Source organism: Piliocolobus tephrosceles, chromosome 1 (assembly GCF_002776525.5).
Source record: "Piliocolobus tephrosceles isolate RC106 chromosome 1, ASM277652v3, whole genome shotgun sequence".
Taxonomy (NCBI): Eukaryota; Metazoa; Chordata; class Mammalia; order Primates; family Cercopithecidae; genus Piliocolobus; species Piliocolobus tephrosceles.
The window spans coordinates 189,740,530-189,764,412 of NC_045434.1; the positions used below are offsets into that span (position 1 = coordinate 189,740,530).

Genomic DNA, 23,883 nt, shown 5'->3' on the forward strand with positions numbered 1-23,883 from the left:
TTTTTTTTTTTTTTTTTTTTTTTTGAGACAGAATCTCACTCTGTTGCCCAGGCAGGCTGGAAAGCAGTGGCGCGATGTCAGCTCACTGCAAGCTCTGCCTCCCAGGTTCATGCCATTCTCCTGCCTCAGCGTCCCGAGTAACTGGGACTACAGGCACCTGCCACCATGCCTGGCTAATTTTTTGTATTTTTAGTAGAGACGGGGTTTCACTGTGTTAGCCAGGATGGTCTCGATCTCCTGACCTCATGATCCACCCCGCTCGGCCTCCAAAAGTGCTGGGATTACAGGTGTGAGCCACCACGCCCTGCCATCTCCAACTATCTTTTAATTTTATTTTCTCTTTTTCACTCACATCACTATTTCCTAAGGTGTGTTATAGGCATTACTTAAAAGAAAAATGTTATGTAAGGAAATAAGCTTGGAAAGTATTGGGTTAAACAAAATAAAACAAGTTTATGAGTTTCTTAAATCTTTAAGAATCTTAAATCTTTAAACATGCTAATATGCTAATATGTAGTATAAATCTTTAATGTAATATAATTTCTCCAATTTAGATCACCAGGAAACAGGTTTTTGTTTTTTCTGTAGCATCTTTAAGGCTTAACTCAAACTTTCCCTAAAGTTGCCATGCTGGTCTGCCTTTGGTTAGTGTCCTTATTTAACCATAAACCTTATGCTCTGAAGAGATTGAGAGCTCATGCCTCTAGACTAGGATATCTATATTCCAACCATTTCTACAACTCTGTGTACAAAGTCTTTCTATTAGGTTCTAGAAGAGTGTGGTACATAGGTGAATTTTGATGAGAAAGATAAGATATAAGCAGCATAGTTCTCAGAGGAGGAATAGAGATGAGAGAGGTAAGCAAGAATAGGATAGACAGGTGATCATTCAGTTCAACAGACAACTTTTTTTTTGAGATGGAGTCTCGCTCTGTCGCCCAGGCTGGAGTGCAGTTGTGCCATCTCAACTCACTGCAACCTCCGCCTCTCAGGTTCAAGCAATTCTCCTGCCTCAGCCTCCCAAGTATCTGGGATTACAGGCACGTGCCACAATGCCCAACTAATTTTTATATTTTTAGTAGAGACAGGGTTTCACCATGTTGGCCAGGCTGGTCTTGAATTCTTGACTTCAAGTGATCCACCTGCCTCGGCCTCCCAAAGTGTTGGGATTACAGGCGTGAGCCACCATACCAGGCTTCAACAGATATTTTTGGAATGATACAATGTTGAACCCTGGGTGAGTACTGGGTATTACAAAAAGAATTTAGACATGGTCTTCTTGATAGGAAATTTCACCTGGTAGAGGAGATAGATGATTGATACATAGATAGGTAGAGAATTATACAAATGTCGGTGATAAATACTAAAGAAAATACAGGTGTTCTTAGATAGATGAAAGAACAGTAGATTTTGCATAATGGTTTCAAGAAAGACTTCACAGAGGAGCAGGCATGGTGGTGTGCACCTGTGGTCCCAGCTACTCAGGAGGCTGAGGTGGGAGGATTAGTTGAGCCCAGGAGTTCGAGACCAGCCTGGGTAATAGCAATACCCCATACCTGGGAAGTGACTAGAGATCAACCTGAAAACGTGGACTGGATTCAGATTGATAGGCCTGTGTGAGCTGTGGAAATAAGTTTTGAGTTGAAGCACTTTTTTTTTCTTTTTTCTTTTTCTTTGAAGGATTTTAAGCAAAAGAGTATAACCTTCTAGAATGGAATTTGGATGGAGTGGGGAATAGGGAGACCAGATAAGGAGGCTCTTGGAGTTGTCTAGCCTAGAGATGGTCAGGGGCAGGAAAAATGAAGATGTTAAGGGTGCAGTTCATTGTGACAACTTGGTGCATGTCTACCACCCTGATGCCTACTAGGGGTCTATTTGTAAATGGTTAACCTAGTTATGTTGCATGACTTGGGGATGGAAATTACAGACATAATATAGGAACACATTTCTTTAACCACCGAAGTCTGTTGGAGCATAATCAAATTTATACTAATGGAAATCTTTTTTTCCAGGGCTGAAGCTAAGTAATGCTGTGGTCTAGCTTGTCACTTTATGATGTTTCTGAAGATTTAGGAAATTAATAAAATGAGGAAAAGTTGTATGAGCTTAAGCAGCAGGGGGGGCGGGGGCGGTCTGTAGTCTCTTTCTTTTTTATTCTTTTTTATTTTTTTGAGTTAGGGTCTAACTCTGTAACTCTGTTGCCTGTGCTGGAGTGCAGTGGTGCGATTTCAGCTCAGTGGAACCTCAACCTCCCAGACTCGGGTGATCCTCCCACCTCAGCCTCCTAAGTAGCTGGGACTACAGGCATGTGCCACCACATGCCACCATATCCCACCACACTCGGCTTTTTGTTGTTGTTGTTATTTGAAGAGAGAGTCTCACTCTGTCACCCAGGCTGGAGTGCAGTGGCACAATTTCGTCTTACAGCAACCTCTGCCTCCTGGATTCAAGCAGTTCTCCTGCCTCAGCCTCCTTAGTAGCTGGGAGTAGCTGGGACTACAAGTGCATGCCACTACACCCAGCTAGGTTTTTTTTTTTGTATTTTTAGTAGAGATGGAGTTTCGTCACATCGGCCAGGCTGGTCTCGAACTCCTGACCTCAGGTGATTCACCCACCTTGGCCTCCCAAAGTGCTGGGATTACAAGCATGAGCCACCGTGCCCGGCCTAATTTTTGTATCTTTCATAGAAATGGGATTTCACCATGTTGCCCTGGCTGGTCTTGAACTCTCAGGTTCAAGTGATCCTCCTGCCTTTGCCTGACAAATTTCTGGGGTTATAAGCATGAGCCACTGCACCCAGCTGTGTCTGTATTCATCACAGCATGTAATTTTCTACACCTTTCTTTTAGTTTCTAATTAGCAAACCTGAATGGTTGGTTAAGCTAAAAGAGCAGAGTAAGAGAGATGTACCAGCATGGAAGAGAAGGAACAAGGTGGACAGGGCAGATTGGGTCTCAAGGATGAGGTTTTTCTTTTCTCTTTTCTTTTCTTTATTTCTTTCTTTCTTTCTTTCTTTTTTTTTTTGAAACAGGGTCTAGCTCTATCTCCCAGGCTGGAGTGCAGTGGCGCAATCTCGGCTCACTGCAAGCTCCACCTCCTGGGCTGAAGCCATCCTCCCACCTCAGCCTCCTGAGTAGCTGGGACTACAGACATGCACCACCATGCCTAGCTGATTTTTTTCTTTTTTTTTTTTTTGGTAGAGATGGCATTTTGCCATGTTGCCCAGACTGGTCTTGAACTCCCGAGCTCAAGCAATCCACCCACCTTGGCGTCTTAAAGTGCTGGGATTACAGGTGTGGCCCAGGCAAGGTTTTTTTTTCAACTATTCGAGAAGATTACTCTATTCAGAACTTAGGAGTTTACCACTAAAGTGGTTTATATGAAATTTTAGGATTAGGTTACAGTACCTGGTGTATAATAAGCCAATAGATACATGGATACATTAAAAATATTGCTTTAGAGCAGAGTGATGGCCTAGGAGAAGACCTAGAGTGCCCTGGGAAAGTCAAACAACCAAAACAAGAGAAGGTCTCTGTCATTCATGCAATACAGTTATTTTGAGCATGAACCAGTGTACTAGACTGAGATTAAAAAGTGGATTATATGTCTCCTTAAGTCCAGTGTTGGGAGGCAAGCATATAAACAGATAGTTACAATATAATGTGATAAGTGTTATAAAATAATTGTGCACACCCACGAAGTAGGCAACCAGCTGCCTAGAGAGGTTAAGTATATTTTACAGAGAAGATGACACTTGAGTTGGTTCTTAAATGGGTACTTGTCAGGGCAAGAAGTAAGGACAAGGCATTTCTAGGTAGAAGGAATAGAGTATGTAAAGGCCAGGAAGTAGGACATAGTGTGCGATGTTTTTACACCATACATCTTTCAGGACAAGGTCTCACGTGCAGTTTTAGAACTTGCTTAGCTACGTTTGAATGTGACAAGTACCTATACCTCCATTTGGTGGAATAGAAGTTAAGGTTTGGAAATTTTTTTTTTTTTTTTGAGATGGAATTTCCCTCATATTGCCCAGGCTGGAGTAAAATGGTGTGATTTTGGCTCACTGCAACCTCCACCTCCCAGGTTCAAGCAATTCTTCTGCCTCAGCCTCCCGAGTAGCTGGATTACAGGCTTGCGCCACCACACCTGGCTAATTTTTGTAGTTTTAGTTGAGACGGGGTTTCTCCATGTTGGCCAGGCTGGTCTTGAACTCCTGACCTCAGGTGATCCACCTGCCTCGGCCTCCCAAAGTGCTGGGATTACAGGCGTGAGCAACTGTGCCAGGCCTGTTTAGAGTTTTTAATAGCTCCTTGTCATGCAGTATGAGTCACAGGCAAGAGCTCAGACCAGGTACCCAAAAACAGGAATGCCAAATCTCATGCCCTGAGTAATTCTGTGTCGTAGTAATAGATTGCTGTGGATTCACGAGTATTTGGGGTTATTTTACTTCCTTGGCACCAAATTAAACACTCAAAATTGACATTGTCAATCCTATCCAATGCTCTTTTTAAGAAAAAAAAAAAGTGGGCCGGGCGCGGTGGCTCACGCTTGTAATCCCAGCACTTTGGGAGGCTGAGGCAGGTGGATCACTTGAAGGCCAGGAGTTCGAGACCAGCCTGGCCAACATGGTAAAACCCCATCTCTACCAAAAGTACAAAAAAATTAGCCGGACATGGTGGTGGGCACCTGTAAGCCCAGCTACTTGGGAGGCTGAGGCAGGAGAATCTCTTGAACCCAGGAGACAGAGGTTGCCATAAGCCAAAATTGCGCCATTGCACCCCAGCCTGGGTAGCAAGAGTGAAACTCCGTCTCAAAAAAAAAAAAAAAGTTGGGGGCTGGGGGAATGTTAATAAACATTTACTTCTGCCATATAAGGTAGGAGTGGATGATGAAGTATTCAAGACTCCCTACTGGCTGTCCACTTAATTTGTATCTTTAGAAGTTGACTTAATGCTTTTCTGAGGTCATCCAGTAACTTTCCCATTTAATGCAAAATAACAAGCTAGTCACTGTCTTGAGGAGACAGTTGTTTATCTTTAGTAGTTATTTTGCAGCTAGGTGGGGTAAATTTGCTCAGAACTCCTACAGGATATGAATCATTTGCATTCATAGGTTGACCTATTCTCACTTTATTCTTTCTGAGAAGAGTTTTAATACAGCCTGTATTATATAACATAGAGGATACATTGTCATTTGTATTTTCAGTGTCATTCTCAAATCAATTTGCAGAATCTATGATAAACATGAGAACTTGAGTTGCTATAATTAACATCTCATGTACATTCAAATAAACAAGCAAACTGAAGAATAAATCCCAGAAAATGTTATTAGCTTTTTGCACAAGCTATTTGAGGTCTTCGAATATTGCGGGAGAGTGTGGAATGGAGGACAGAGTGCAGATGGCAACACGGAAACCTGCAGTTACTGTTCTTTTTAAAAATGTGTGTGATAGGCCGGGCGCGGTGGCTCAAGCCTGTAGTCCCAGCACTTTGGGAGGCCGAGACGGGCGGATCACGAGGTCAGGAGATCGAGACCATCCTGGCTAACACCGTGAAACCCCGTCTCTACTAAAAATACAAAAAAACTAGCCTGACGAGGTGGCGGGCGCCTGTAGTCCCAGCTACTCGGGAGGCTGAGGCAGGAGAATGGCGTAAACCCGGGAGGCGGAGCTTGCAGTGAGCTGAGATCCGGCCACTGCACTCCAGCCCGGGCGACAGAGCGAGACTCCGTCTCAAAAAAAAAAAAAAAATGTGTGTGATAGACCAAGCTTGGTGGCTCACGTCTGTAATCCCAGTGCTTTGGGAGACTAAGGTGGGAGGGTTGCTTGAAGACAGGAGTTCCAGACCAGCCTGGGTAACATAGCAAGACCAACCCTGTCTCTACAGAAGAAAAAAAAAAAATGAAAAAGTTAACTGGACATGGTGGTATGAACTGCTACTTGGGGGACTGAGGTAGGATCACTTGAGCCCAGGAGTTTCAGGTTGCAGTGAGCTGTCATCACACCACTGTCTAGAAGCTGGGCAACAGAGTGAGATCTTGTCTCCTAAAAAAAAAAAAAAAAAAAAAAATTGTGCGATGAACTTTCATAACTTTCGGTTTATTTATTTATTATTTTTTTCAGACAGAATCTCACTCTGTCACCCAGGCTGGAGTGCAGTGGCGCATATGTGGCTCACTGGAGCCTCAACCTCCCAGCCTCAAGCAATCCTCCCACCTCAGCCTCCCAAGTAGCTGTGACTGCAGGTATGTGTCACCATGCCTGGCTGATTATTTTTTTTAGAGAAAAGGTCTTGTTGCTGTGTTTCCCAGGCTGGTCTCAAAATCCTGGCCTCAAGCAATCTTCTTGCCTCAGCCTCCCAAAGTGCTGAGATTATAGGCATGAACCACCTCACCTGGCTAAAATTTTATTTTATACAAGTATTATATTTTCTTATTAGAGTAATCTGAGCATTTAATTGACATATTTGGAATTAATCAGAAAGGCTGTTATATAAATATATTGGATTGTTTGTGTGAGACTAATTCTTGGGAAATCAACATGAACTACAAGAAATGGTCGATGTTAGTGCTGATAAATTCTGAATCTTTACATGAAGAATATATGTCACAGCTGAGTGCAGTGGCTTACGCCTGTAATCCCAACACTTTGAGAGTCCAAGACAGGCAAATCACCAGAGGTCAGGAATTCAAGACCAACCTTGCCAACATGGTGAAGCCCCGTCTCTACTACTTGGGAGGCTGAGGCAGGAGAATCACTTGAACTTGGGAGGAGGAGATTGCAGGGAGCCGAGATCACGCCACTGCGCTCCATCCTGGGTGACACAGCGAGACTCCGTCTCAAAAAAAAAAGAATATGTGTCAGAAGAGAGAAAGGGAGATATGGCATTAATGCTGTATTAATTTATAAGATAGAGGCATGGTATTATTGGATTCTGGAGCCTATCAAGACATTCAAGGTATCGATTTGAATTGAAAAAGTATGGAGTCCGGGTGCGGTGGCTCAAGCCTGTAATCCCAGCACTTTGGGAGGCCGAGACGGGCGGATCACGAGGTCAGGAGATCGAGACCATCCTGGCTAACACGGTGAAACCCCGTCTCTACTAAAAAAATACGAAAAACGAGCCGGGCGAGGTGGCGGGCGCCTGTAGTCCCAGCTACTCAGGAGGCTGAGGCCGGAGAATGGCGTAAACCCGGGGGGCGGAGCTTGCAGTGAGCTGAGATCTGGCCACTGCACTCCAGCCTGGGTGACAGAGCGAGACTCCGCCTCAAAAAAAAAAAAAAAAAAGAAAAGAAAAAGTGTGGAAAGATAAAATGAACTTTCAAGAGGGTTATTGTCTCTGTGACTGTGGCTTCACTGTGGAACTTAAGAATGAAAAAGGCTGGGCATGGTGGCTTAGGCCTGTAATCCTAGCACTTTGGGAGGCTGAGGAGGGCGGAGCACAAGGTCAAGAGATCAAGACCAGCCGAGCGTGGTGGCTCACGCCTGTTATCCCAGCACTTTGGGAGGCCGAGGCGGGCATATCATGAGGTCAGGAGATCGAGACCATCCTGGCTAACACAGTGAAACCCCGTCTCTACTAAAAATATAAAAAATTAGCCAGGCACGGTGGCGGGTGCCTGTAGTCCCAGCTACTCAGGTGGCTGAGGCAGGAGAATGGCGTGAACCCAGGAGGCAGAGCTTGCAGTGAGCCGAGATAGAGCCACTGCAGTCCGATCTGGGTGAAAGAGCGAGACTTCTGTCTCAAAATAAATAAATAAAAGAGATTGAGACCATCCTGGCCAACATGGTGAAACCCTGTCTCTACTAAAAATACAAAAATTAGCTGCAGGTGGTGGTGTGTGCCTGTAGTCCCAGCCACTCAGGAGGGCAGGAGAATCTCTTGAACCTGGGAGGCGGAGGTTGCAGTGAGCCGAGCGGCACCACTGTACTCCAGCCTGAGGACAGAGCAAGACTCCGTCTCAAAAAAAAAGAATGAAAAGGTAGCATGGTGGCTCATGCCTGTAATTCCAATACTTTGGGAGGCCGAGGTAGGCTGATTGCTTGAGCCGGGAAGTTTGTGACCAGCCTGGGCACAGGGCGAAACCCCATCTCTAAGGAAATTACAAAAATAAGCCAAATGTGGTGGTGCACACCGATAGTCCCAGCTACTCTGGAGGCTGAGGCAAGAGAATTGTTTGAGCTTGGGATGTGGAGGTTGCAGTGAGCCAAAATTGTGCCACTGCATTCCAGCCTGGGTGACAGAGCGAGACCCCATCTCAAAGAAAAAAAAAAAAAAAGAATTAAAAAATAAACTTTCGTTTTTGCCATAGCTCTTTATTTCACTAATGTTCTGTTCCTTCATACAAACGAATACTAATCTCTCTAAATATAGCAAACTATCAAAAGGAAATAGTTTTGTACCCTGTTATTTATGAAACTTACTATGACAAACTACTCCTAAAGCAGCTTCAGCTATGATTGAATAAATGCTAGAAATCCAGGATAAATATGATACTCCACCTCCACTTTTTTTTTTTCTTTTTTCTTTTTTTTTGGGGGGGGGGCGGAGTCTCGCTCTGTCGCCCAGGCTGGAGTGCAGTGGCCGGATCTCAGCTCACTGCAAGCTCCGCCTCCCGGGCTTACGCCATTCTCCTGCCTCAGCCTCCTGAGTAGCTGGGACTACAGGCGCCCTCCACCGCGCCCGGCTACTTTTTGTATTTTTTAGTAGAGACGGGGCTTCACACATAGCCAGGATGGTCTCGATCTCCTGACCTCGTGATCCGCCCGTCTCGGCCTCCCAAAGTGCTGGGATTACAGGCTTGAGCCACCGCGCCCGGCCTCCACCCCCACTTTTTAAAGGAAATAAATGATTTGTGTTTTTGGAATCTCAAGAAATTTACAGCTGGGCATGGTGGCTCACTCCTGTAATCCCAACACTTTGGGAGGCCAAGGCAGGTGGATCACCTGAGGTCAGGAGTTTGAGACCAGCCTGGCCAACATGGCGAAACTCCGTCTCTACTAAAAATACAAAAAAAATTAGCCGGGTGTGGTGGCTTGCACCTGTAATCCCAGCTACTAGGAAGTCTGAGGCAGGAGAATTGCTTGAACCTGGGAGGTAGAGGTTGCAGTAAGCCAAGATTACACCACTGCACTCCAGCCTGGGTGACAGAGCACGACTCTGTCTCAAAAAAAAAAAAAAAAAAAGAAAAGAAAGAAAGAAATTTACTTTCTCACATGGGATATATTTTACAGTTGGTCAAATGTGCTTGTGTCTGTATGTGTATTCTTTTCTGTGTATCATATGTGATAGTGGGGTAGTGCCAAACATTGTTAACTCTGATGAATAATGTCTCTTTTGGTTAGATCATTCTTACCTTACTGGTATCTGTTACTGTTTCCTTACCTAGTTATGCTGTTATTGCCTATGGCTGTGCCAGCTGCCCGAAGCTAACTTGTGAGAGGGAAGGTTGCCAGACTGAGTTCTGCTACCACTGCAAGCAGATATGGCATCCAAATCAGACATGCGATATGGCCCGTCAACAGAGGGCCCAGACTTTACGAGTTCGGACCAAACACACTTCAGGTCTAAGTTATGGGCAAGAATCTGGACCAGGTATAAGTTGGCATTATCTCATTGTCTCTTTATTTGATATTTCATGATGTGAGCCCAAAGCTGAAAGAGATTATCTTGTCGTATAACCCAAGTGCTCCAAAGGATCAGAGAGCAGAAAATACCATTTGGTGATACTTTCAATATTATAAAAGAGATAGCACTTCCCTCTCTGACCATTATAGGTTATCCAACCCATATAAAATTGAAATGCAACAAAATTGAATTATGTAGTTCCTACTTTCTTAGTAATATGTCTCAGATTGGACAGCAATTAGTTCGTTTTGTTTTGCTAGGGGCTTTTTCAACTTTCATTGTGAACAGAAAGACATTTAATTAGTATTAAACCTGTCCTGTTTGCCTTCAAGCTGACTTAAGTGCCTCACTGCCTTTGGAAGTAGAGTACAGATTGAAGAAAAAGGAAATAATATTAGTATAGATTAATGATTAACCTTAAAAGAAGGAATATCACACATTCAGCTCCAACCTTGACCAGTCAGAGTAAACCTATTTTAAAATGTCAGTGGATTTATTGCTTTGTACTTTTATTTTACTGATGTCATTTGGGAGAGGCTAGTAGGAAAGATTTTGCCATTCACTTTTTCCTGGCACAGCATAATTTCCTAAATTGTCATTTTATTAGGATAGTTCATAACTTGCTCTGAAAATTACCAGGTGTATATGCTACATAGCATACCCAGTTGTTTTTAGGTTTTGAATTTGAAAGCATCATGGGAAGGGATTGTGGGCTATGTTAACAGCAAATCACAGTGATACATGTTGAACCTGAAAAATAAATTTCCTGAACTAAAGTTTTTAAAAATGTGAAGCTAATTCCAGGCTGCAGGCTATTCTTTCTGTAGGATTCTTCTTTTAAATCTGCCAGCCTATCGACTGGTAGAAATTTCATTTTTCTTGGAAACATCTTTCTCCCTAAGGAAGTCTCCTTGCTAGAATGTGGTTCAAGTGCTGTGTAAGATGCCAGTTGTTGGGATAGGCAGCTCAATGAGAGATAGGATTTGTTTTATGAAAATTCCTGAGGTCTAGACATAGCCAACCTTCCAGTAAAGTGGGTTGTACAGTTTGGAGTGTTCAGTGAAGAGTTCTTGACTGCTGCCTCGTTTCTTATATATACTCCTAGGAATAATTAAATCAAACTGGATTTAACTAGGGGTGTTTTTCTACCCATTCTTCCTCCCCCACTCATAGCAGATGACATCAAGCCATGCCCACGATGCAGTGCTTACATTATCAAGATGAATGATGGAAGCTGTAATCACATGACCTGTGCAGTGTGTGGCTGTGAATTCTGCTGGCTTTGTATGAAAGAGATCTCAGACTTGCATTACCTCAGGTAAGATGGGAAATGCATCCATTCCTTTCGTAGTCTTATTCTTTACTGATTTAGGGAAAAGGATGTCAAAAAGACACAGCCCTTCTCTCATTACAGATTAAGGAAGCTGTGAAAAGTTCTTCTGATATGCTCCTTTTATGTTTTCACCAGCTACTATTCTAGTTCTTTCTACCTTTCTTTGCTTTTCTTTGCTTTTAAAGACTTACTTTTCCCCTTTTGCTGTCTTGCCTCCATACTTATTCATGTTCTTTCCTTTGCCTAGAATGCTTTCTGCCTACCTTCCAGTATCCTCCTTTTATCTCAACTTGTTCAGTTCTTGTCTTTTAAGAGCCACTTAAATGCCATTTCATCCATGATGCCTCTCCTTTTTCTGCCTCATTCTTTGACTTTCTTTTATCTTTTGTCATAAATATCATCAGTACTTTATACTTCATGTACATGTCTTATCTTACTAAACTGTAAATATCTTGAGGCTAGAGTTGTGACCTTTTTACAGTTTTTTGCATTTAGTGAGTTCCCAAGGAATTCATTGAGTGAATTTTTTTTTTTTTTTTTTTTTTTTTTTTAAAGACAGAGTTTCACTCTGTCACCCAGGCTGGAGTGCAGTGGCTAGATCTTGATTCACTGCAACCTCCGCCTCCCGGGTTCAAGTGATTCTCCTGCCTCAGCCTCCCAAGTAGCTGGGATTATAGGCACCCGCCTCCACACCTAGCTAATTTGTGTATTTTTCGTGGAGGCGGGGTTTCACCATGTTAGCCAGTCTGGTCTCGAACTCAAACCTCAGGTGGTCCGCCCACCTCAGCCCCCCAAAGTGCTGGGATTACAAGCGTGAGCCACCGTGCCCAGCCTCATTGAGTGAATATTAAAATATTGTTGTGGAGGAGTTAATATTTACAAGCAAAATGTTTGCTAATATTTACAGAAAAAATACGTTAATATTTACAAGCATTCATCATGTAAATGAAACATAACACCTTCATTTCCAGTTTTTCAAACATTTGAGTACTTACTGTGTACTAGTCATTGGGGACATAGGGGTGAATAAGACATGATCTCTATTTTCAAAATTGCTTATCCCTTCTAATAAAGAAGATAGCACAAAGAGAATGGGCAAAAATGATTGGGCACAGAAGGGCTGAATGTAAAAGTAGCCAAACTCAGAATACCAAACTGATACAAAGTTTATGATGAGGTCTTTTTATATCCTCTCCCAGGAACATGATTTGCAGTATCTATTAGGTGTGATAGGACATATGCCAAGAAAACTACACAAATCAGAATATTCATTAGCTGAAGGGTGCAGTGTGTCTGGATGGGATGTCAAGTTCATAAGGCTATGCAGCATCCCAAGTATTGTCAGTCATGGAAGCTAGATCAGTTTTGGTGGGTTAGGGAAGACAGAATTCAGCAGAGAAGAATGGAAAAGGAGTTTCAAGTCTGGAAGCCTGTCTTTACAACCACCACCAAAAAAGTTAAAGAGCCCAGAGCTCTAATAGTCTGGCCTTGTCCTTTGCTCTCCCTTGTGTAATATACTCATTTCCCATAAACTTTTCTGTTAATCACTCTTATTGAAAAGAAGGCTGTTGCTGTTATCAAGCCCTCTGATAACAATAGCTGCATTTGTAATGTTGACATTAACTTCAGTCTGTTTCATCTGCAGCCCCTCTGGCTGTACATTCTGGGGCAAGAAGCCATGGAGCCGTAAGAAGAAAATTCTTTGGCAGCTGGGCACGTTGATTGGTGCTCCAGTGGGGATTTCTCTCATTGCTGGCATTGCCATTCCTGCCATGGTCATTGGCATTCCTGTTTATGTTGGAAGGAAGGTAAGAAAGACATGATGGTTTCTGTGCTTGTTTCAACTTTAGGTTCGTTGGTAAAGGTTTGAGGGAAATGGGAAGGAGCCGTGTTTCAGAGCTGCCTGAAAACCAGCTGCTTCTTAGATAAAAATAACCTTCCTTTCTTAAATTGATTTTCATAAACCCCCGTGAGATCTGAAAGTTCTGATTAACATCCTGAGCCTGGCTTGTCTCAGTGACTTAAAGGTAGAATGCTGGGCTGGGCATGTTGGCTCACGTTTGTAATACATGGCCTAGCTCTTTGGGAGGCCAAGACAGGTAGATCGGTTGAGCCCAGGTGATTGAGACCAGCCTGGGCAACATGGCAAACCCACCTCTGCCCAAAAAAATAGAAAAATTAGCTAGGTATGGTGGCATGTGCCTATAGTCCCAGCTACTAGGGAGGCTGAGGTGGGAGGATTGCTTGAACCCAGGGAGGTAGAGGTTGCAGTGAGCCAAGATCGCACCACTGCACTCCAGCCTGTGTGACAGACTCCAAAAAAAAAAAAAAAAAAAAAAAAAAAAGAAGAAGGTAAAATGCTTACTTCATTCCCCTGAGTTATTTTGTCTCTTTTTGGTTTGATTTTGTCTGTATTGCTTTATATCTTCCAGGTCTGAGTTAGGTTAAAATTTGAGAAAGATGCCTATTTGGGGTAGAGGATATGTTTTAATATATAGATAACTTACAAATGAACAGTCATCTGTCCTTTTTTTCTCTGGCAAAAGATTGATGTCCTAACCTGCTGACCTGGATTTTCTTTTTTTATTCTTAGATTCACAGCAGGTATGAGGGAAGAAAAACCTCCAAACACAAGAGGAATTTGGCTATCACTGGAGGAGTGACTTTGTCTGTCATTGCATCCCCAGTTATTGCTGCAGTTAGTGTTGGTAAGCTGGTCAGGACCACACACCTCTTCTCTCTCAGCTTTCTGACCATAGCAGTTTAGCCAGATGGCCAGATGTTTCTCAAAGACTCCTACATTTTATGCCAACCCACCTTGATAGTTAATTCTATTAGGCACCATGATTATGATTATTTTTAAGTTTTTCAGCCACACCAAATTATCAGATTGTGCGATCTTTTGTTCTTAAGTTAATGCCTAGAACTGCATTTGGCACATAGAAAAGGTTGAATAAACTTATTTTAAGCCCTAGTTTTCACCTTTCATCTTCCTTCTCTACTTGCCATGAAATCCACAAAACAAAATTACTTTTGTTTTGATTTGTTTAATGCTTCACATTACTTTGGGAGGCATAAGAGTTTGTTTTAGAATAATAGTAGTATAGCATTTAATGTGGCTCTTCATGTGCCACGAGTGGTTCTGAGAATTTTGCATATTTAATTTATTTAATCCTCACCATCCTCACAAAAGGAAGCACAATTTTAAAAGAAAGGTGCAGTAATTGGCCGGGTGCAGTGGCTCACGCCTGTAATCCCAGTGCTTTGGGAGGCCGAGGTGGGCATATCATGAGGTCAGGAGATCGAGACCATCCTGGCTAACATAGTGAAACCCTGTCTCTACTAAAAATACAAAAAATTAGCGGGATGTGGTGGTGGGCGCCTGTAGTCCCAGCTGCTCGGGAGGCTGAGGCAGGAGAATGGCGTGAATGTAGGAGGCAGAGCTTGCAGTGAGCCGAGATCACGCCACTGCACTCCAGCCTGGGCGACAGAGCGAGACGCTGTCTCAAAAACAAACAAAAAAAAGAAAGGTACAGTAGTTTTCCCCAAGGTCATTTAGCTGGGACATGAATCAAGTTAATCTGCCTTCAGATCCTGTGCTCTTAACAGGTAAGTCATTCTACCTCACACAGCAGTAAGATTTTGGAATTAACATCCTGAGGAGATCCTAAACTCCAAGCAGTAGTCACTTATTTAATATTTGATTCTTGATTGGGTTAGCATTTCAGCAGTGATTAGAAGAGGGGAAAATGAAAGCAACATATATTTACTGTGCAAGGCACAGTACATAACATTCTCATTTGATTATTGACAACCCTGGAAGATAGGTCCAAGGTTATACAGCTAGTAAATGGAGCCAAGAATCTAATCCAGACCTTTCAGATTTCTAGCCTGATCATCATTCTGTTACACCAGGCAACCTTTTTGGGATAGCCATTTTCTGTCTTTTTTTCTTTATAAAGTAGTTTGTCCGTGCCTAGACTGGGAAGAAGAATTCAGGGCACTTGCAACCTAATAGCCAGCTGACATGTTTCCTTCTCTTCCCCCAGGTATTGGTGTCCCCATTATGCTGGCATATGTCTATGGGGTTGTGCCCATTTCTCTTTGTCGTGGAGGTGGCTGTGGAGTTAGCACAGCCAACGGAAAAGGAGTGAAAATTGAATTTGATGAAGATGATGGTCCAATCACAGGTAAAAAGCAGGATGTTTATTGTCATTTGAATTTATGATATACAAGATAAAAATCAGTAAAATTCAGCACATTTTACAGGGAGATTGTCATTGGATTACTTTGGATAATGAGCTTTGTAGGGGGTATTTTTAGCTTTTCATTTCTTTGTTCCAAAGTTATTAGGTTAATTCCCCTGGTACTTGCCTCTGTGTGGCAGGTACAAACTAGTAGGATTCCAAGTAACTCCAAGTATGCTGGTAGTAGTAGTGATTATAATAACATCTTTATATCTGCACAGTACTTGATAATTTTCAGAGTATTTTACACAATTATCTCACTTGCTTTTTACAACAAACAGCTCTCTGACTAGGGAGGGTGGGGCTATTATCCCCATTTAAATGGAAATTTCTTTTTTTTTTTTTTGAGACAGAGTCTCTGTCACCCAGGCTGGAGTACGGTGACACGATCTCTGTTCACTGCAACCTCCGCCTCCCAGGTTCAAGCGATTCTTCTGCCCCAGCCTCCCAAGTCGCTGGGACTATAGGCACGTGCCACCACGCCTGGCCAATTTTTTTTTTTAGTAGAGACGGGGTTTGGGGTTTCACCATGTTAAGCCAGGATAGTCTCAATCTCCTGACCCCATGATCCGCCCACATTGGCCTCCAGAAGTGCTGGATTACAGGCGTGAGCCACCACACCTGGCCTAAATGGGAATTTCTTTAAGCTTTTGTCTCACTATCTGTTAAGAGCTTCACAGAGCTGAGACTAGAGCAAGTCTTCTGACTTTTACTTTAATGTGGTTTCTGCTTACCGTAGTAACTAACGTAGGGCACAGAGATCCCCAAAGGTTCTTCTAGCTTTCTACTGGAAGCTTCCTATTAAAATCAGCACATGACCCAAACATATTTTTTAAATCTTCACATTTGGTTACATGGAAGCAACAGTGTAGTGGAAAGAATAGCGGACTTGCAATCAGAGTTATGGTTTTGTGTAACTGCCGTGGCCTTGGACAAGTCATTTAGTTTTAAATTTTAGTTTTCTCATCTAAAATTGAGGCTACTAATGCCTAGTTACTTGGAGGATTAAATATGAACATATGTTAGAACACTCGATATGTGGCAACTGCACACAATACCTGTTGATTAAGTGAATACATTAGTACTCTGAAAAGTCATTGCAGGAAAATGCCCACTGTTTGTATGCTCTGCTGTCTTGATTTGAGATGTCTGGTTCTATCCCCAGTGGCAGATGCCTGGCGAGCCCTCAAGAATCCCAGCATTGGGGAAAGCAGCATTGAAGGCCTGACTAGTGTATTGAGCACTAGTGGAAGCCCTACAGATGGACTCAGTGTTATGCAAGGTCCTTACAGCGAAACAGCCAGCTTTGCAGCCCTCTCAGGGGGCACGCTAAGTGGCGGCATTCTCTCCAGTGGCAAGGGAAAATACAGCAGGTAAACAAATAGATAATTTCTGACAGAAATGGTTAGAATTATAAGAAGTAACGCATTGAGCCATTTCTCTGTGCCAGGCTTGTGCCATATGTCATCTTATTTTGATTTCATTGTCGATGGTTTTTGTTTTGTTTTTACTTTTTTTTTTTTTTAAGACAGAGTCTCGCCCTGTCGCCTAGGCTGGAGTGCCATGGCGCCATCTCAGCTCACCTCAACCTCCGCCTCCTGGGTTCAAGCGATTCTTCTGCCTCAGCCTCCTGAGCAGCTGGGATTACAGGCGCCCGCCACCATGCCCAGCTAATTTTTTGTATTTTTAGTAGAGACGGGGTTTCACTATCTTGGCCAGGCTGGTCTTGAACTCCTGACCTTGTAATCCACCAGCCTCTGCCTCCCAAAGCACTGGAATTACAGGCGTGAGCCACCACACTCAGCCTTTTTGTTTTACTTTTGCAAATAGGAAACAAGCTTAGAAAAAAAGGTTACGTCAGTTATGCAAAGTTCAGTGTTCTTTCCATTGCATCATAGCTGCCTCTATATAAAGAATAATCCTGACTTTGGATTCTCCCTTGACTGCCTGAGGCTGACTGCTTCAGGAGGGGAGAGTAGGCATTTTTATAGAATCCTAAAGCTGTGGTCTCCATTGGGCTTGTCATTGACTTTCAGTAGCATTTATGCTGTATTATGGCTTATTTATTTTATTTTATATTTTGAGACGGAGTCTTGCTCTGTCGCTGGAGTGCAGTGGCGTGATCTTGGCTCACTGCAGCCTCCACCTCCTGGGTTCAAGTGATTGTCCTGCCTCAGCTTCCCGAGAGGCTGGGACTACAGGCATGCATCACCATGCCCAGCTAATTTTTGTATTTTTAGTAGAGACAGGGTTTCACCATGTTGGCCAGGCTGGTCTCAAGCTCCTGACCTTGTGATCCACCTGCCTCAGCCTCCCAAAGTACTGGGATTACAAGTGTGCCCAGCCCATCGTGGTTTATTGATAGTGGGCTTGGGGGGTATTTTTTTGTCTTTTTTTTCTGTAATCCAGGCTGGAGTGCAGTGGCACAATCATGGCTCACTGCAGCCTCAACCTCCTGGACTCAAACAATCCTACCACCTCAGCCTCCTGAGTAGCTAGGACTACAAGTGCACACACCACACCCAGCTAACGTTTTAAATTTTTTGTGGAGATGGGGTCTTGCTCGGTTGCCCAGGCTGGTTTTGAACTCCTGGCCTCAAGCCATCCTCCCAACTCAGCTTCCCAAAGTGCTAGGATTATAGGCATGAACCATTGCCCCCAGCTGGTTTATTGATATTGCAATCCTTATTACCTTTCTGTTTCCATTTGCTAGATAAGGGAAATCAATTCTATGTACTTGTGTTGAAAATATGTAAAGCTTTTTAACTAAAAAGATTGTGACTTGCTTGGTTATTTCACTAGTTAGGCAGACCTGAGTATATATTTTCAGAGGAGCATAACATGTTGCCTGAGAAGCAGTTAGTTGAATGCAATGGAGAAGAAAGGCCTGGTGGGGGTAAAGGTAGAACAAAGCAGGATAGGAAGAGGAAGATGGTTGCCTTCAGCTATCTGAAGGACCTTCAACTGTGAAAAGGATTAGACTTCTATGCCTCATACCAAAGGTAGATAATAGTCATGTATATTTATGACTTGGCAGAAGCTAAAGGGAAACTAATTTTTGTTCAGTATAGTGAATATAGGGAAAAGCAACATGAAAGCCCAAAGAGGAAAAAGGCTACTTTAGTAGATACTGAGCTGCCTATCCCTGGAAATGTTTACAGTGAGACCAGATGGCCATTTGGCTATAAGAAGGATTCAAGCAACAGATGGCAGGTGGACTGGATCTCACACCTGAGTGCCTGTCAGTCACCTGGGAGCCTCTTAAAAATAGACTTCAGGGCCCCATCCCAGAATTAATAACTTAGAATTTCCTGGAGTGGCACCTAGGGGGTGATCTGTGTTTTGAAAAAGCTCCCCAGGTAATTCTAGCACAGCCGTTGCATGAACCAGCATCTGAGTACCATGTAAGTAGGAGGCCTTTCTGAAAGACTCTTCCAACTCAGAGTGATTCTGTGGCAGACCTGAAACTAGACCCCAGGTCTCTGACACTATGCACTTTCCATGCATTCCCTCATTTCCCTGGGCCTTGGCACATTTTTGAAGGGCACCTGAGGCTGGAGCAGCAGAGCAAAGGCTCAGGCAGTAGGATGGAAGCTGCTTGAATGTGCAGCTGCAGGCTGCTACTGACCCGTCTGTGCATCTCATGACTCTGGTTGTCTCTTGTCAGGGGATCCCGTCCCCACATGCTGGCGTATTCACTGCTGTGCTTTCTTAAAACCAACACCCCTGTAAATAAGCAGACAGACATAATTGGAGAGTGACTTGCTGAAACTGCAGCTTAGCCAGTCCAGCTGTTCTAGTTCTGTGAAAGCCTTTATTTTATAGGAAATGAATGAGTCAGATGGGTTTGACTGTGAAACCCATTATGAGGAAATACTTAAGTGTGTAACAAAGTGGTGTTGGAGCCAAGAAAGGAAATAGTTATGGGCTCTGAGATACTACTGGGAAAGTTTGCTGCTCTAAGAGGAGGGAAGAGGTTGGCTCCTATATGTCCTTCAGTCTCATTCCCTGGAGGTAATTTGATTGTTAAATGTTTGATTTGCTATTATGTGCAAGGCAGGAAAGGTAAAGTATGAATGAGTTGTGGTTTCTCCTTTTGTGGAGTTAACAGAGGAGTGAGAGATGCATAATAATGAGTAGGCAGGGCCTGCGCATGCCTGTAATCCCAGCACCTTTTTTAGGTGGGCGATCACCTGAGGTTAGGAGTTCAAGACCAGCCCGGCCAACATGGTAAAACCCCATCTCTACTAAAAATACAAAAATTAGCTGGGTGTGGTGGTGGGAACCTGTAATCCCAGCTACTTGGGAGGCTGAGGCAGGAGAATCGGTTGAACCTGGGAGGCAGAGGTTGCAGTGAGCCGAGGTCGTGCCACTGCACTCCAGCCTGGGTGACAGAGTGAGACTCCCTCTAAAAAAAAAATAATAATAATAAGTAGGCAGGTGCTATGGGAGTACTTAGCAAGAAGTGAATGGTTTGCTGGGATAATGAGGGGAAGTGATGTTTCCTTTGTTGTTAAGGACTGAGTATAAGTTTGTCTGGTAGAGAAAGGAAATGTCTAGAGAGACGGAATAGCATGTGCAAAGTCACGGAAGTATAAAATGTATAGGTATTTAAAGAAAGAAAAAATTCAGAGTGACTATGATTTCGGATCTATGGGGAGTAATAGAACTGGACAGAGAGCTTCTTGGCAGATCAGGAAGATCTTAAATGCCTGTTGGCAGTAGGGAGCCAAGAGTTAGAGAATTGTTAGAGTGATTGGTTCTTTATTCACACTGGCACTGTTCTAGAGGTTGTTTGACTTGGACTTAAGGGCTACTGAAGAGGGAGCCCAATTGTAGTCATCCAGGCAGGAAATGATGAAAACCTGAAGTTAAGCAGTAGCTGTGGGGATAGAAAGGAGGGGACGATTTCAATAGATATTTAAGAGAAAAAATGTATGGGCATCTATTTGCGCTGTTTGACAATTGGAGATCAGACAACCATAGTTTGCAAGAGAGTAATGGAAGAGACGTGTGCCAGGAAGCAGACTGTCTTGGAATACTCAGGTCTCATATTAACTTGAACGTCCCCTCTTTACACAGGTTAGAAGTTCAAGCCGATGTCCAAAAGGAAATTTTCCCCAAAGACACAGCCAGTCTTGGTGCAATTAGTGACAACGCAAGCACTCGTGCTATGGCCGGTTCCATAATCAGTTCCTACAACCCACAGGACAGGTATGTGAACAGTCAGATGTCCAGGAGAGGTTGCATTTTTTGGTTGGGTACTAGGTCTTCAGAAGTTCAATGCCTCATGTTAGAGTTCTGTGTACCATTTCGTGGGATATATAGTGTAACCTGTGAATTCATTTGAGCAAGTTCTTGGTACTAGAGTGTTTGGCATCTCTTGATTCTTCTTGTTAGTACTTGATTTTTAGAGCTTTCTTTCTTCCTTTTATATTTTTTCATTCTTTTTTTTTTTGTCTTTTTTGGCTATTGCAACAGTGTATAATTACATGGAACTTGAAGAGCTAGATTGGGGTTCATTAATCTCTTTGAGTCTAGGGTTTCTGCTTGCCCTTTGCTTGATAGGGTTCCCATAGCTTCTTTCTCTTTCATTTTGAGAAACTAGTGTATCTGGGATGGTGTGATTGTGGTACTCTCACTGGTAGGTATTCTGGCTTCTTCTACTTGTGGCATGGTAGTAAAAAACTTTTACTTTTCTATTTTGAGTAAGCTAGCGTGGGGCTCTGACCCTTAGTTGAATTTTGGCAGCTCTTTCTATATGTTAAAAGAGATTGGCTGAGATATATGTGTGTGTGCATCTGAGCACACGTGTGCATGTATAGTTAAATCAGCAAAAAGGACATAATTACTCTTCTCCATGTAATTTATTTTTATTTTTATTTTTTTAGAGACAGGGTCTTGCTCTGTCAACCAGGCTGGAGTGCAGTGGCACAATCATAGCTCGCTGCAGCCTTGAACTCCTGGACTCAAGTGATCTTCTCACTCAGCCTCCCAAGTAGCTGGGATTACAGGATGTGCCTCCATGCCCAGTTAATTTTTTTTTATTTTAGAAACGGGGTCTGACTTTGTTGCCCCAGCTGGTCTCAAACCCCTGGACTCAGGTGATCCTCCCACCTCGACCTCCCAAAGCACTGGGGTTGTAGTCATGAGCCACCGCATCCAGCCTCCATCTCATTTGAGTGTTAGATTAAAATGTTATTTTTGTTAAAAGTGAGCTCTAGCTCACTGTTTACCTATCTTTTTGAAATTCCTAATCCTGAACCCACAAACTGCTTTTACCAACAGGTTTACCATGACCCATGCATGACTCAGCAAACTGGATTTTGTCTCCACAGAGAATGCAACAATATGGAAATCCAAGTGGACATTGAAGCCAAACCAAGCCACTATCAGCTGGTGAGTGGAAGCAGCACGGAGGACTCGCTCCATGTTCATGCTCAGATGGCAGAGAATGAAGAAGAAGGTAGTGGTGGCGGAGGCGGTGAAGAGGATCCCCCCTGCAGACACCAAAGCTGTGAACAGAAAGACTGCCTGGCCAGCAAACCTTGGGACATCAGCCTGGCCCAGCCTGAAAGCATCCGCAGTGACCTAGAGAGCTCTGATACACAGTCAGACGATGTGCCAGACATCACCTCAGATGAGTGTGGCTCCCCCCGCTCCCATACTGCAGCCTGCCCCTCGACCCCCAGAGCCCAAGGTGCACCGAGCCCAAGTGCCCATATGAACCTCTCTGCCCCAGCCGGGGGACAAGCTGTCTTGAAGCCAGAAGGTGGGGAAGCCGGAGAAGGAAGTGGAATGTAGGCTCCTTCTGAGAAGCACACTATTCTCTCCGGATTTTTTGGGTTTTTTTTTTTTTTTTTCAAGGGGTAGGGATTTATGTATTTTATTTCAGAGATTCTCTGGTCACAGGTTTTCACCCAGGGAAATTCTGAGAAATTCACAATTTCTTACCAGATAAAACATGAAAAGTTTGCCATTAGTCCCCCTCCCCTCCCCTCCCTCTTTTTAGTTTTAATTTATTGGTTAAACTGATGGCAGCAATCGGTGAGGTGTGTCAAAGAGTGTACATATGTATGTGTGTATATTGAATGCTAAACATATTACTGAAAGACACATTTTAATAAAGATTTCTGTCATAATTCAACTTAACTCATTTTCCTTGGCTTGGATAGTCCCACAGAGCCAAGTGTTTGATTGAAACAGAGCACCATCTTTGACAGTCTCTAGACCTGAATTTTTCTAATCCCAGGGAAGAAGGATTGTATTCAAATCCAACCACAGTAGTCATCTATAAACCTGACTCCTGGCATGACAGGAAGCAAAGCTAGGCTTGTTTTGGACTTTGTAGTCAGACTGAAGAATTATTAGCTGAGTCAGCTGAATAGGGAAGCAGTAGATTAAAACTAACCTTGCTTGCCCTCTAGAGGCAACTGTGCAATTTACTCTTAAAGCTTTACCCTTTTCTTCATTATAGTCACTATTAGTCATATACTTCAGAGGAGGGAAGGAGTGGCAGTCCCAGGTAGCTCTTAAGAGAATTCTCAGTGGCTAGGCACGGTAGCTCACGCCTGTAATCCCAGCACTCTGGGAGGCCAAAGCAGGTGGATCATTTGAGGTCAGGTGTTTGAGACCTGCCTGGCCAACATGGTGAAACTACGCCTCTGCTAAAAGTACAAAAATTAGCCAGGTAGTAGTTGTGCATGCCTGTAATCCCAGCTACTCAGGAGGCTGTGGCAGGAGAATCGCTTGAGCCTGGGGAAGCAGAGGTTGCAGGGAGCTGAGATCCCTGCAACTCCAGACTGGGTGACGGAGACCCTGTCTCATAAAAAAAGAGTTCTCAGTGAATGTTGCATGGTTACAAGTTGGAGAACAGAATATTCTGTTACTGGAGGAAGAAATATACTGATGCATATAATCACAAAGCAGTGACATATATGTTTGCTGTGCTCTCAGGTATACCACTCCATGTTCTAAAAAACTTTCTCAGGTTTTCTAATCTAGTTTAAATAAAAGGGATTAAGGAATGTGAGATTTGTAATGAAAGGAGGGGATATGCCCTCAAAATCTCTAAACGTATTTATGTCATCTTACAAAGTTGTCAAAATTGAGCTAAGTTTGTACTACGAGGAGTTTTGGCTCTGTGTAAAATAATGTCCTGGCCAGGCACAGTGGCTCACGGCTGTAATCCCAGCACTGTGGGAGGCCGAGGCAGGCAGATTACCTGAGGTCAGGAGTTCGAGACCAGCCTGGTCAACATGGTGAAACCCCCATTTCTACTAAAAATACAAAAGTTAGCCAGGCCTGGTGGCATGTGTCTAACTCCAGCCACTCGAGGCTGAGGCAGGAAAATCGCTTGAACCTGGGAGGTGCTGGTTGCAGTGAGCTGAGATCACCTACTGCACTGCAGCCTGGGCGGCAGAGGGAGACTCTATCTCAAAAATAAAATAAAATAAAAAAATAATGAGCCAGGGGCAGTGGCTCATGTGGGCAATCCCAGCACTTTGGGAGGCTGAGGCGGGTGAATCACAAGGTCAGGAGATCAAGACCATCCTGGCCAACATGGTGAAACCCTGTCCTCTACTAAAAATACAAAAATATGGTGGCAGGTGCCTATAGTCCAGCTACTCAGGAGGCTGAGGCAGGAGAATCACATAAACTCAGGAGTCGGAGGTTG

At 43.5% G+C, this 23,883-nt stretch overlaps 1 protein-coding gene across 4 annotated transcripts in view; it reads left to right on the top strand.

The window, feature by feature from the left end:
* The window catches only part of RNF19B (ring finger protein 19B), a 29,668-nt gene extending 7,315 nt beyond the window's left edge, over nt 1–22,353 (top strand). Inside the window, exons 3-10 of one of the 4 annotated variants that reach the window (XM_023232248.2) lie at nt 9,388–9,593; nt 10,803–10,944; nt 12,605–12,767; nt 13,553–13,667; nt 15,009–15,149; nt 16,372–16,579; nt 20,289–20,420; nt 21,495–22,353. In XM_023232248.2, the coding sequence (XP_023088016.1) occupies nt 9,388–9,593; nt 10,803–10,944; nt 12,605–12,767; nt 13,553–13,667; nt 15,009–15,149; nt 16,372–16,579; nt 20,289–20,420; nt 21,495–21,516 (1,129 nt within the window). In that variant the 3' untranslated portion in view covers nt 21,517–22,353. Of the gene's footprint in view, nt 1–9,387; nt 9,594–10,799; nt 10,945–12,604; nt 12,768–13,552; nt 13,668–15,008; nt 15,150–16,371; nt 16,580–20,288; nt 20,421–21,494 lie in introns of all 4 variants that reach the window. The other 3 variants (XM_026457196.1, XM_023232246.1, XM_023232247.2) reach the window with 3 other exon arrangements.
* Nucleotides 22,354–23,883: the final 1,530 nt, after the last annotated feature.